The sequence below is a fragment of the Plecotus auritus genome (genome assembly GCF_963455305.1).
Source record: "Plecotus auritus genome assembly, chromosome: 6".
In the NCBI taxonomy this organism is placed as follows: domain Eukaryota; kingdom Metazoa; phylum Chordata; class Mammalia; order Chiroptera; family Vespertilionidae; genus Plecotus; species Plecotus auritus.
Genome location: NC_137773.1, coordinates 19,627,503 through 19,641,679, shown reverse-complemented (window position 1 = coordinate 19,641,679; position 14,177 = coordinate 19,627,503). Strand labels below are relative to the sequence as shown.

At 42.1% G+C, this 14,177-nt stretch overlaps 1 protein-coding gene across 2 annotated transcripts in view; it reads left to right on the top strand.

Moving 5' to 3' along the window:
* GRIA1 (glutamate ionotropic receptor AMPA type subunit 1) overlaps nt 1-14,177 on the top strand; it is a 267,156-nt gene that overhangs the window by 155,268 nt on the left and 97,711 nt on the right. For both annotated transcript variants that reach the window (XM_080671958.1, XM_080671959.1), the window contains exon 6: nt 12,408-12,569. In XM_080671958.1, coding sequence (XP_080528084.1) covers nt 12,408-12,569 — 162 coding nt within the window. The remainder of the gene's footprint in view (nt 1-12,407; nt 12,570-14,177) is intronic.

The window sequence follows — 14,177 nt, the reverse complement described above, 5'->3', positions numbered from 1 at the left end:
TACAAAGAACAAGGGTGGGGGCACACATAATCACCTCTCCAGGGTAAGACAGAAGTCACACATCAGCGGCCTCAGAGCCACTGAAAGACCCCAGGTAATTACATCGCCAGCCTCCATCTGTTGCCAAGTGACCCCTTGCTCACAGCATCACCAAGTGAGTACCTTGGTTTTCTGTGTTCTTCTGATCTGCATTTTTCTCTTCTGACCTAATGAGCTCTCAAATTCTTACAACTGCTAGCTAATAGGATGCAAATTGCATATACCATCCAAATACAAGAGACTTGCATGTTCCAATAGATTAGTTGATAATTAGGCTTCAAATTACTAATTAATTCAGTTTGAAACATAGTCAACTATGTGGTGTATGCTTTTCTTCCCCCTTCAGAGGAATAACGAAATTCATCAGATGATAATTTTTAGAAATTCAGCCACATCATTAGCCTGCGGCTGCAGGGAACTGACCCCCTCCTTGAGAGTGTTTCTGATTAGGGTGTAATTATAGAGTTAGAAACCAGGGAAGCTTTGGAAAGGTTGAACAAAAGGAAGGAGCTTCACTTTTTATTTTGCAGTTCTTTCTGAACCTGTCGAAATGCACTGCTTTAAGATAGCCAGCAGCCTTCTTCTAACAGATCACTTTGAAGCGACCCAAATAAACAGCTCTGGAGGGGCTGCTGGAAGACAGGCTGGAGGGAGGCTAAAGGTCTTAGAGGAGATATCCAGGGACAGGGAGTCAAAAACAGGGAGCCAAAACCCTGCTTATTGTTCCAACACCACCCTTAGCCGCCTCTGTGATCTTGGGCATTTCTCCAGCCCTCCCTTTTCTCATCTGTCAATTGGGAATTACAGCTCCTGCTCTAAGTGCTCCTAGTATCATTGGGGAGACCAAATATGTTGCTAAACGCCACCATGCTTTGAAAAGTTGAAAGTGTTCTGCGTAGGTGGGGAATACTTGCTTCATACACTAAATCTACCCAACTTTACATCACATAATGTGTTTGTATTTATATGATTACTAGAGGCCTGTTGCACAAAGATTTGTACAAAAATAGGCTGCCAGCACCAGTTTTCCTCTGGCACCCGGAACCCAGGCCTTCACTTCAGCCACTGCCTTGGCTCTGGCCAGAGTCTTTGCTCTGGCCAGAGCCTTCAGCGTTTGCTCCAGCAGGAGTGCCGTTCCTGTAGCTCCCTCTGCCCCTCGCCCTCCCCCTCATAGCAGGTGTCCTGCCCTGCCCAGCAGCTCCATGCCTGTATATGCAAATTAACCTGCCATCTTTGTGGGGTTAATTTGCATATCCACTCCTGATTGGCTGGTGGTCATCACAGAGGTATGGTCAATTTGCATATTTCTCTTTTATTAGTGTAGATATGTGTATTCAGATTTTCATATAATAGGATAGACCTGTATTTATATTTCCATAGCATGGGTATGTCCCTAACGTGAACTTGAACCATGCAAAACTTGACAAGCTAGGCCAGTGGTCAGCAAACTGCGGCTCGTGAGCCACATGTGGCTCTTTGGCCCCTTGAGTGTGACTCTTCCACAAAATACCATGGCCTGGGAGAGTCTATTTTGAAGAAGTGGTGTTAGAAGAAGTTTAAGTTTAAAAAATTTGGCTCTCAAAAGAAATTTCAATCGTTGTACTACTGATATTTGGCTCTGTTGACTAATGAGTTTGCCGACCACTGAGGTAGGCCATTATTTCTTAAAGAAGCCTCTGGGCCCTGGAGCCCACTAGAGGGCTAAGCTCTCCAGGCTGGCTCTCAGTCCTCCTCCAAACCTCAGGACAGACTCTGTGTTCACTCCCTGCTCTGAGATTGTAGTCAAAACAGACAACTGCCAGATGGAGACTTCCCAAGTTATAGCATTTACCACCGTGATGCATCAGCAGCAAACTAGGGTCTCTCAAAACAGAGGACCTGTAGGCCCCAACAATGCATCTGCAGAGCTAGTATGAAAAACACCGAGCTAACAGTTAAATGCTTTGATGTCACTAGAACTGCAAACATGAGTACTCAAATCATCAGAGAAATTACCAGAGTATTAATACAAAGTTTATAAAGTGACAGAGCTGGGCTTCTCCCCTTGGTCTATCAAACTCCACAGTCCAAGTGTTTGCCACTGTGCCATGTGACTTCTGAGCATGGGGAATTGGGAGCAGGAATGGGGGTGGTGGCCTAAGTTTAAATCTTGCCTATGGTTGCAGCAATTGACTTGGAACTCCTGTTGGATAACTGTTCTATTATACATGGATGGCATTTTATTAAAATTATAGTGTGTAAGGTAGCTGAAGGAGAGATGGTGAGGTCAGGCCATCCTGGTCTTACTGGGATATTTAGGGACCAGGGCCGTCAACCGTTTCCATCATGTGGTTGCAGATGAACTTCTGTGAAATGTTTGAGTTGGCAGCTTTGCTCTATGTGGCAGTTCATCCAAGCCCCCAGCTCCATGCTGCTGCCCTTCTGCTGCATCAGTCCTAAGAGAAACTGTTGTTTAGTCTCCTTGTTCCCTTATGGTGAGAAGTCTGTCTATGCCTTCTGTAAGGCTCAGCATGCCCACTTTCTTCTGAGCCTCTCTTCCCACCATCTTAGTACCACACACAGTCACGTTTAGTTTCTGCAGCCTCTGGTTAGGTGGTACAATAGTTGGGAAAGGTGGCTCTGGGGTGAAACAGACCTGAGTTTAAATTCTGGCTTTATACTTATTAGCTGTGTGACATTAGTCAAGGTACCTACCCTCTCTATTTTATCCTAAATCCCTGGACTGAGAGAAATTGTTTTGTGAGTCCTGAGTGGCTTTTGCAATGTTTGTCAACAGTGGACAGCTGTATGTGGAAGAGGGGATGTCTGTGTGTTTGTAGATACCCACATATATAGGTACCTACTTCCCTGGTTTCAAATGTACTTGGATAAGTTAACACTCATGCTTTTTTCCCAAGACAGATGGTGCTTTAGCTGATGTAAGTACAGCTACCTGTCTTATTGACTTGGTAGAAACCAGATCAGCCTGTGCGTTACCAGGGATTACAGAGAGTGAGGACACATTAAAGGTTCAGTTGATTAAAATGAATAAAATAGGAACTGTGGGAACCATGATGCAGAGAAATGGTTGAGGACACAACTAAGTCCTCAGCCCAGGAATATTCCATGAATTCAAACATATCCATATTCATATGCACATACCTGTGTGACCACAGAATTGTAGATCAAAGCTGGTAGAGCCCTGAGAGAGAAATGAACTGGCTCAGAAGTTTCCAGACTTTTAAGTTTAAAGCTCCAATTTCAAATAGAATCTTGGGGAGATCCCCAGTATGTGAAACAGATAAAAAGCAGAGTTGCTTCAGTAGAAGATGGAGGATGGGGATCTGGTTCCCTGTCCTTCTGCCTTTCCCCAACCCCGTGGTCAGCAAACTGAGGCTCGCAAGCCACATGAGGCTCTTTGGCCTCTTGAGTGTGGCTCTTCCACAAAATACCATGGCCTGGGCGAGTCTATTTTGAGGAAGTGGCATTAGAAGAAGTTTAAGTTTAAAAAATTTGGCTCTCAAAAGAAATTTCAATCATTGTACTGTTGATATTTGGCTCTGTTGACTAATGAGTTTGCCAACCACTGCCCCAACCCAACGTGGTAACCTCTACAATGCCTGCAACCAGAATAGAGTTGGAAAGATCACTGATCCAGCCTAGGTCGTTATTTTGCAGATCAATACACTAGGGCCTGGAGAGGATGAGACCATTGCCTAAGGGTGAATAGTTCATGAGGTTCAAAGACGGGACTGAATTTATGTAGTTGCCGTTACAAATGTTTTCCTGACACCTCTTATTTATGACCTATTTCAGAATATATTACACTCACACACACACACACACACACACACACAGTCAATGAAAGACCTCTTTTTGTCCTAGCCAGTTTGGCTCAGTGGATAGAGTGGCAGCCTGCAGACTGAAGGGTACCAAGTTTGATTCTGGTCAGGGGCACATGCCCAGGTTGCGGGCTCAATTCCCAGTGTGGAGCATGCAGGAGGCAGCCAATTAATGATTCTCTCTCATCATTGATGTTTCGATCTCTCTCCCCCTCTTCCTTCCTTTCTGAAATCAATAAAAATATATTTAAAAAATAAAGAAAAGACTTCTTTTGTCCACAAGACAAAAACTGAGAGACTGAGAATTGACAGGTTGGAAGCTTAAGAGAAAATCATGAAAAGGGCGAGAAAAGACATGTGTTACCTATTCCTTCATTCTTCAGCATGAAGTTAGCAATCAGCCTGCTCCAGGCACTGTGTTGTGGACACCCTGGGGACCAAGGCCCCTGCCCTCTCAGAGCTCACAGTCTCCCAGGGCAGATGAGAGGGACCAGTGCAGTCTCAGAGAGAAAGCTGGAGAGACCTCTGAGTGATGGAGGTAAAGAGCATACATTAAAGAAGCTGGGGACAAACGTCCTGGTCTCCCAGAAACCTGCTAATTCCTTCTTAGTCTAAAGCTGAAGGGCATTCCAAGTGCTTCACTGCAGAACAGAAGCTAAATGAATCAGATTTATTGGACTAGTGGTCAGGAAGCAGAAAGTACAGTAGTTGGAAAACAGGTAGTCACTGGCTCTATGTAATTTCTGTGCTCCTCTAGCTGTGTTATGTTGGGCAGACGTCTCTCCATTCATTTAAGCCTCAGATTTCTAATTTGAAAAATGGGAATAATGATAGTATCCACTTCACAAAATTGTTATGGGAACTAAATGAAATGATACAAATAAAGTACTTAGCACAGTACCTACTACATGGTAAAGGCTTGATACATGTTAAGCACTGTGGTTGTTGTTTTTATTATTATTTTAGCCAAAATCTGCCTCCCATGACCTCTGCCCCTTAATTGGTCCAATCTGCCTTCCAGAGCCTCAGAGAAAAAATATTCTACCTCTTCCCCATGACGGCCCTCTGGGATTCACATACATCCTTCACTCAGCCTCTTAGTCTTCCATTATTTCTTAGGTTGACCATCCCTGTTTTTTCTTTTTTTCCAAGCATTTCTAATATAACACGACTTTTCAAACTCCACTTCTCTACAACTGTCCTTTCAATGGAGCTGTCATCTGAGAATTGATCTGACAATTTGGGGAAACGTGGCATGTTCAGCTTGTACCATTCAGAGTACAAAGGGCAAGTTCTTCACTTTGTTCAATCTTACCTCTTTTGGATCTCAAGGGGATGAGATGGAGGAGTGTCTCAGGCATTGTTTAATAAACTTCTCCTTGGCCCGTTTCCCTTAACAATGCTGGATACTCTTTCCTTCTGAAATGTGTAGTGTCTGAACTGGCAGAATGATGAGAGCTGAACAGCTTGGACGTGACCCCTTGAAAGAATTGCAGAGAAAAAGGAAAAACCTGTTTTGACCCAATGCCAATGATGATGGTGAATACGATGATGATGATGATTGTTAATATTCATGAAGCACTTACTATATGCCAGACACAGTGCTTAAATGTATTCTTTTAAATCTTTCACCAATTCAGTGCTAAGGTGTTACTCTATTTGCAGAGAACTGAGCCTCAGAGAGGTTAAATGACCAGTAAGCACACCTAATCATGTCTTCTGTTTCCAGGTGCACATAATAATTAATAGTTATAAGATAGCCCAGAGCCTGGTCATGATCCTTAAAACATTTCCCAGATCTTTACAGCAAGATGAAAGTGTGTCTAATGTAGTTGTAGCATTAAATATCTTTTTAGGATATCATAATTATTTGAAGTGGCCTTTTTATTCTAATCCTTTGAAATTATAATTGACAAATGATAGACAAAATGACTACATTAACTAATTTACTTAATTGAACATTTTTACTCCCATTTTATTCAAATAGCTGGTCAGCATTGAATTGCTTACTACCCACAATGAGTATGTGGGGGAGACAGATTCCAATCCCAGCTTATCTTCTAAACCATCATACAATCATAGGCCACAAGCCTCTTCTCTGCCCCTCAGTTTCCCTGTCTGTACAATGAGGGGATTGATCTGATCTCCAACATCTTTCCTTCAGATGTCAGTACACTATGGCCCCTGGGTCAAAGTCAAAAGCCACTTGATTTTGTTTGGTGTATGAGTTAAGAATAGTTTTTACATGTTTAAATTATTGAAAAAAAGTGAAAAGAATAATGATATTTCATGAGATGTGAAAATTATATGAAAAGTATGTGACATTTATTGGGACACAGCCATGCTCATTCATTTACTATTGGTGATGGCTGCTTTCATTCTACAATGGCAGTATTAAATAGTTACAACAGAAATCATATGGTCCACTAAGCTTAAAACATTCACAATCTGTTCCTTTACAGGAACAATTTGCCAACCCCTGGTATAGATGTAGGGTAAATGGACAATAATAGGCTTCAGATCCATCAGAGGCCTGGGAAATGTCTAACCAACCTTATGAGGTTGGCATCAAGAAGAGAAACCTAGTGTGCTCTCTCACAAATGTTCCTTTAAGACAAAAAGCTATACTGGAAGGCCCCTCTTTGGCAGGATAAGACATTTATTTTGGGCTATTAACTGCATCAGCAACACTTCCTGATGTTCTTTGTCTGGGGCAATCTGGAAACACCATCCTAAAGCTAAGCTCATATGTTCCTTCACTGGCAAGACAATGTAACACACTGGCAAAGAAGACAGATTTTATGGTTGAACCACTACTTTAATCCTTGCCTGATGTATGATCTCAGAGGACTTTTTAAAGGTCTCTGAACCACAGCTCCTCAACCTAAAATTGGGATGAATACCCACTCATTTATGCCTATGGTGCATGTTCCAGTGCCTCCTGTGCATGTTCACCTCTCAGGGTTGTGTGGGGGATTAAGTAGAATTGTGCATATAAAGCATTCAATAGAATGCCTAACTCAGGATAAGAGCTTGAGAAATGTTTGCTAGTAAAATAAATCTAGAGGCGACTGTCAACTGATTATTTCATTTTTCATTTTTAAATGAAAGGAACTTCATAATTTTCAAAAGGTTGTTTAGATGAAGTTATAGAATGTATAGTAAGAGGCATTTTTGCCATTATTGTTGTTTGTGTTATTTTTATGAGCAATGTTTCTAGAGCTGTGTTTCAGTAGAGCATCTAACATCACCAATATTAATTCCAGACCAACAGATAACAAATTAATCAGGGCCCCCTTAACAGATCATAACAAAATTCAATAAATGCAAGACTTCTCTTCCCTTTTCTGCTACCACCATTGCCTCCCACTTTCCAGGGACTAACAGATAATCTCTACGCAGCAAAGTGCTTCAGAATTATCTAGGAATCTATTTTTATTTTTAAATGGTATGAAAAAAGAAAATATATTCACTTAGTACATGTATAACAGAAGGGTATAAAATAAAAAGCAAATGCCTGCTTTCTCCAATCTCACTTCTCAGAAATAACTATTTTAAACCTCCTCTGTGTTTAGTGATTATGGCCATTTCCTCCACATGTCTACATAATACGTCTATGCCTGTTTTTCTTGCTTTAACAAATTTAATCACATCAATGACTCCCCATTAGAAAGATAATGAATCATTTCATACTACTCCCCACATCCTGTCCTCAACGTTTGTTAGTTATGCTATTACTTGAAATTCTTCTAATGACTGTCTTTATAATTTTAACATAGTGAACCTTGGTTTTTGATTCACCAGCATTAGAGCTCTGGAAAATACAGATATATAGTCTCCAGGCTGCTGAATGACAATCCTTAGGGATGGCTATTTTGCAAAAGCTCCCTAATGTATTCTGATGTACCCCTCAGGTTAAGGACCTTTATACTGAGAGCCTGCAGTACACCAGACAGTTTATTTGCACTTGAATGAAAATGATAGGCAGAGCATTCTTCTCATGTCACCCATTCATCAGTCACTCATGGGACTGTGTGAAATGCTACAAAGATGCTGAAAAAGCAGACAGGAGCATAGTGACCAAGCAGGTCATCACAAAACCCCATTTTTGATAAGAGACAAAGTCACTTTGTGAATGGCAGCATCTGGTGCAGCACTGGAGGGACAGTGGAAGGGGTCCAGGTTTAGGAGACCTGAGTTCTCATATTGAATAATTTGAAAAGGAGCATCTTGTAGATTAATTTTATTTTTTATTCAGTAGTCATGGTGTACAGAGAAAAGCACTCAGTATTTGGGGGAAGGTTATAAAATAGGCAATATGGCTCAAAGAGAGTAGTGAGGATCAAACTTCATAGTTTGAATCTTTAATAAAATGTAATTAGCAATGCTTCATCTTTATACAATATTATATAATTAATAGCACAGATGAAGCAAATAAAAAAATACTAATTACCAAATATTATCTCCCAAGGTTTTTTTTAATAAAAATGGCCCAAAAATTTAGAAAATGATGTAATTAAACCTTGTTTAATGAGCCTGCTCAGGGGAATAAAGTGAGTTGAATTTTCCAGTTAACAGGAGGACAAATAGTTAACACCTTTATTTCCCCTGCATAGTCAAGAACACATTTCTGAATTGGAAGAGAATTCTCTTTCATTACAGAGAAATCAAGTTTAGTAATAATAAGAGACTCATTTCCCTGATTTTGTCTCTTTTACCTAATATCACAGATGAGGGCTTGTCTTATCAATCCTTGCCCACTCTTTCTCAGGGGAGCAGAGGAATTCAGTCAGGGGATCCCATCAGTTTGATGAAATGTAGCTGAGATTTGGCTCCAGTAACCTTGTAATCAGACATTCTGGTGGTGGAGTCAAGTGGCATTTATCCTATATAATAAAAGCCTAATATGCAAATTGACCAAATGGTGGAACGACTGGTTGCTATGATGTGCACTGACCACCAGGGGGCTGATGCTCAACACAGGAGCTGCCCCAGCCTGCAGGCCCCAGGCCAGCCAAGGCGGGTGCCAGCAGGGATCCTCCCCTCCCCGATTGCCCACGTCACCCTGCGGAGGGAGGCGACCAGAAGCGGTGGGGGGCGGGACTGGCCAGTGGGCAGTGCCAGGCCAGCCAAGGCGGGTGCCAGCAGGGGCCCCCCCGATCGCCCCACTGGTCACCCCACAGATCGGCCCTGATTGCCAGCCCAGCCTAGGGACCCTACACGTGCACGAATTTCATGCACCAGGCTTCTAGTGTTTGAATAAACTCTGCCATTTCCCTTGGCCTCCATTATGTTCAAGATGGGGCAGTCAGTATCAACTGCCCATGAGCTTGTTATGGATTTTCAAACGACAGAATTTGCGGGAGATCATTTCAATTTCATTCTCTCAATAGTTATTTTATGAACAAAATGCTCTTTTTAAAGTCTCTAAAAATTATGGGAAATCTCTCGACTATGGATTAGCTTTTAACCAGTGGTGGGATAGCTGTGCTCTTAGGTAGTATAATGTCTTCAAATGCATATTGGGTACAAGAACCTAATTCTTATTTCATCTGTGGTAACAGCTTGCTAAAACCATGTGCAAATCAGTAGACCTCTGTGAAAGTCTGGAAACTGTGGCTATGGGCAAAATTAATCTCAAAAGATGTTTCCAACCTGAGCTTCTCTTTCCAACCAATGAAAATTATACACTGGCATTTGCTGCCTGCTGATCATATTTCCCCTGGCTAATCAGCATTCTTGCTTGAGGAAAATCTCTGGCTTTTATTCATTCACTCAACAAGTATACATTAAGCATCTACACTGTGCCAGGCACTGTTCCAGGTGCAAGGTCCTGGGAAGCATTAGTGAACAAAACAAAAAAGGTCCCTGCCCTCATGGAATTGACATTCCAATGGGAGGAGATAAGACAAGGGAACAAATAGTGAAGAAGATAACCTCAAATGGTGTAAATACTCTGCAGAAACCCTAACAGGAAAAAAAAATTGATAGACTGAGTGTTGGTTGTAGCTTGATCAAGTTCTCCCAAAAGCAAGTCTTAAGACAAGGATTTAAGCACAAGTACTTTCTGTGGGTGCCAATGCTAGAAACAAAAGCAGGGAATTAGGGAAGTGAAGTAGGGAAGAGATGATCATTAAAGGCTCATAATCAAGGCACTTACTCCGGCGGGGTACAGGAACTCAATTCATTTGGGGATCTGCAGGCATGGTGTAGAGCACACTGCAGTGTTATTCCACCCCAGTGGGAGAGGATTCTCGAGTACTGATCTGCTAACTCTCCATCTATCATCAGTTGAGAGCTTCTCTGGGCTTATTAACTCCCTGACACATCTGGCTTACCTTACACACAGGTGAAGTAACAGGTATTTGCAGTTAATCTAAAAAGTAGAATGTCAGTGTGTGAAGTGGGGTGGAAATGAGCAGGACACCAACAGCATTGGCCACAGGGTGAAAATTGGATCTTAGCATGCAAGGCCAGGAAAGACCTCTCTGAAGAGATGGCATTTTGGTTGACATGCAAAAGATGGAAAGGAACCATCCAAGGAAGACACACTTCCAGAATAACTAGGACAAGGGCTCTGAGTGGGACTGAGCTTGGTTTGTTTATAAAATACAAATAATAAAGAATCAGATAACTTTAGAGGCAGAGGGTCTGGGAAGTGTCTTTGAGTCATGAAGTTGTTTATGGCTAGATCTTTTAAATAAAGAAACTAGATCAGCCCGGCCAGTGTGGCTCAGTGGTTGAGCATTGACCCATGAACCAGGAGGTCACAGTTTGATTCCTGGTTTGGGCACATGCTTGGGTTGTGGGCCCAATCCCCAGTAGGGGGCTTGTAGAAGGCAGCTGATCAATGATTCTCTCTCATCATTGATGCTTCTATCCCTCTCTCCCTTTCCCTGCTTCTCTCTGAAATCAAGAAAAACATATTTAGGGAGAAAAATGAAAATAGATCAAGTCAGGGAGAAATTAAGAGACTTGGACAGGCAGAACTGGAACTAGCGCTCAGGGCTCCTGGCTGCCAGTCCAGGACTCTGCCCACCCTCAATCCATCAGCTGCTTTCCCTGCTCATTTTCCAGTTTCACCATTAGAATTTGACAGTTTTCCCAAGCCTTGTAGCCCACAGAGCACTGACCTTATGATCCCAGCTTAAATCCCTGCAGTGGGCCACCAACAATACCTAAAAAGAAACCCAAATCACAAAGCTCTATGTGAGCAGCTTTGGGCTGCCACTCTGACTGCATTTCTAGCCCTTTCTTCCTCTCATTCACGATGCTACAGCCATACCAACCTCCTCAGTTTCTGGAACATGCCAAGCATCTTCCCACCTCTGAGCCTTTGCTTAGAATGTCCTTCCCCAGATGTCCCCATAGCTCACTACAAGGTTTCTCTTCACTCATGTCCCTGTGCCAACACCACCTCTTCAGGGAGGCTCATCCTGATCTTACCTGCCAAAGCATGGCATCACTCTCCTCTCCTCATCCTCTTGTCCAACTTTATCTTTTGCCATATGACTCATTGCTACTGCCTAGTATAGTCTCCTAGATGATACTATTTATGCTATGCCTATGCTACATATTTACTTGTTTATTTTATTATCTCTCTTGCTCACTAGAATGTAAGCTTCATAAGAGAAGGAACTTGTTTTATTCACTATTAGAATAGTGCTTCATAGGTTCTCAAAAATGTTGCATGAGGAGTGAGTGAGCAAACAGCTAATTCAGTGAATTGCCTTTGTGCAAGTCGATTCTCCAACTGCATCTCAGTTTCTATATTTGGTAAATAGACATATAATGTCTACTTTATAAACTCATAAAGGGAAATGAGGCTGTAGATATGAAAGTACTGTACATTATGGATTATACAAATACAAGATTTCCTGTTTAAGTTGAAGGCTTCCTGAGTTAAAATGAACTTCACCAAATTGGGAGGAAAGTTTCATTCTGACTAAAGAATCCTTTGTAGATGTTACAGTTGTGCAGGCCTCATTGAGTAAAGATCTAGTCTGTGGTACAGGAAAGAGCACAGAGAAAGGGATGATCAGAACCCAGCCTCTTCCACAGACTTGTGTGACTTTGGGGAGTCCACGGGAGCTTGGATTTCAGATTCCCCTTCTCTCAAAGGGGTGGAGGGTGGGGGTGGGAGAGGAGACAACCTCCTATGTTTCAATTCTCTTCTGTATGTATGGCATCATAATAATCCAAGCCACCACTTACTGATCACTCCGTCTGCACTATGCACTTGACATGCATCATTACATTGCTTTTTCTCCCCAATCACCTACCCTCCATTACTGAGACAAGAAACCATCAGGTAACTTAGTACAATATAGCATCACTAATAGCTATGAGTAGCAGAGCCATTACTTCAACCAAGTACCGCTGGGTCCTGATCAAGCACTCTTAACCACTGTGACAACTTTGTGCACAAACTAAGGGATAACCGAGTTTAGAAGGAAGGGAGGCACAAAATCCTGTGATTCTGTAACATGGTTAAATGGATTTATCCAGGCAACATGTTCTGACTTCTTCCTCCTCCTCCCTGCACAGGGTTTCATGGACATTGACTTAAACAAATTCAAGGAGAGTGGAGCAAATGTGACAGGTTTCCAGTTGGTGAACTACACAGACACCATCCCAGCCAAGATCATGCAGCAGTGGAAGAATAGTGACTCTCGAGACCACACCCGGGTGGACTGGAAGAGACCTAAGGTGAAGAGATGGGCAGCAGAGAGTAAAGGACCAAACTAGCCCCATGGCCGGCCTCAGATTTCTGTACGATGTTAGCCATTCAAGAGGACAGGCTTTCTAAGAGGAACAAGCTAAGGAAAAGATATCCATAATGACTGAGGGTCCAAAGATCAGACAATCCAGAATGACAATGGTTTTAACAAAAGAGACATTTTGTTTTTCTCTCATATAAACAAAATTCAGAAGTCAGCAATCCAGGGCTTATATAACAGATCTAAATCGTCAAACACTCAGGCATCTTCTATTTTCTTATTCTGCTGTCCTCAGCTTTTGGAGCCACCTTATAGCCCAAAATGGCTGCTGAAGCTCTAACCATTACCACAGTAGTCTACCCAGCAGGAAGGAGAACAGGAAAATAAAAAGCACAACTGTTTCCTTTAAGAGCCCTCTTGAGAAGTTACACATAGATCTTCCACACACATGCTACTGGCTATGTCTTAGAAACCTAGCCCCAGCTAGCTACAGTGAAGGCTGTAAAAGGGGCATCTCTGTTCTGGGCAGGGGCACCATTTTGCACAGTTCTAGGGGTATGCTGTTCACATTTTTTGTTTGTTGATTGAGTTTCCTTGAGTTGTGCAGTGAGCCGGCCCTTATTCTTGTCAGCCATGCACCCAGCTAAAAATCAGGAAAATCTAAATAAGTAATATCAAGCACTTGACTGCCTCAAAGAGACAACTCCCAATTATCGTGCAGACTGTCTGCTGCCCACTTCCCAGCAATGCAGCCATAAATCCTGCAGCCCAAATCTATTTTGTTTGCTATTTGATAATGGCTTAGAATACAAGCAGAATGTAATTTTTCTTTCCCATGTTGTGGCAGTGACTCTGTGGAACACGGCGTTGAGCAGGATCCTGAGGCCAAATTTGTTTATCTGGGCAAATCAGGGAATCCTCTGTGACTTTCTCTTGTCACTAGGTCAATATCTTTTTGTGAATGGCAGGACATTTAACTGGGATGTGTCTCCTCCCACTTTTACTCAAACCCACTTAGCAATTCAAAATGAAGATGTATTTCAATATGAACCTAAGCAAACAAAATCACAGATGTGCTTTAAAGCAATGAACAAACCACATAGCAGTTAATAAATTAATATGTAAATACCCCAGTTTTGAAAAGAGTGGAGCAGACTATAAAAATAGCAAAATGTAATATGTACATATTATATCAAATGTGAGAGAATCAAAGTTAAAAACTGGAAAAAATACTTACATATTCATCCTACAACCCTCTGTTGTGAACTTTGAATGTGCCAGAGAACATGCTAGGCATTGGGGACTAATTAACAAAGATGACAAACATGAGTCCCAAAGCCAGGAAATATTATCCCGGACGGTTATCCTGGTTCTGTTTCATCAACATCTTATCCTCCTTTAGGCAAGGGGGTGGAGGGTGGGATGAGAGTTATCATGAATAAGCACAAGGGGGAAGTTTGTAAACCTGCCCCTGGGGTGAGTCACATGTAAAAATAGCTAAGTGCTTACCCTTCCTGGATTATTTTTTGTTTTACTGTCACAAGGGATGTTGGAATAAACAGCTCCTCTGAGTTTCCAATCTGTGACTAATATGGAG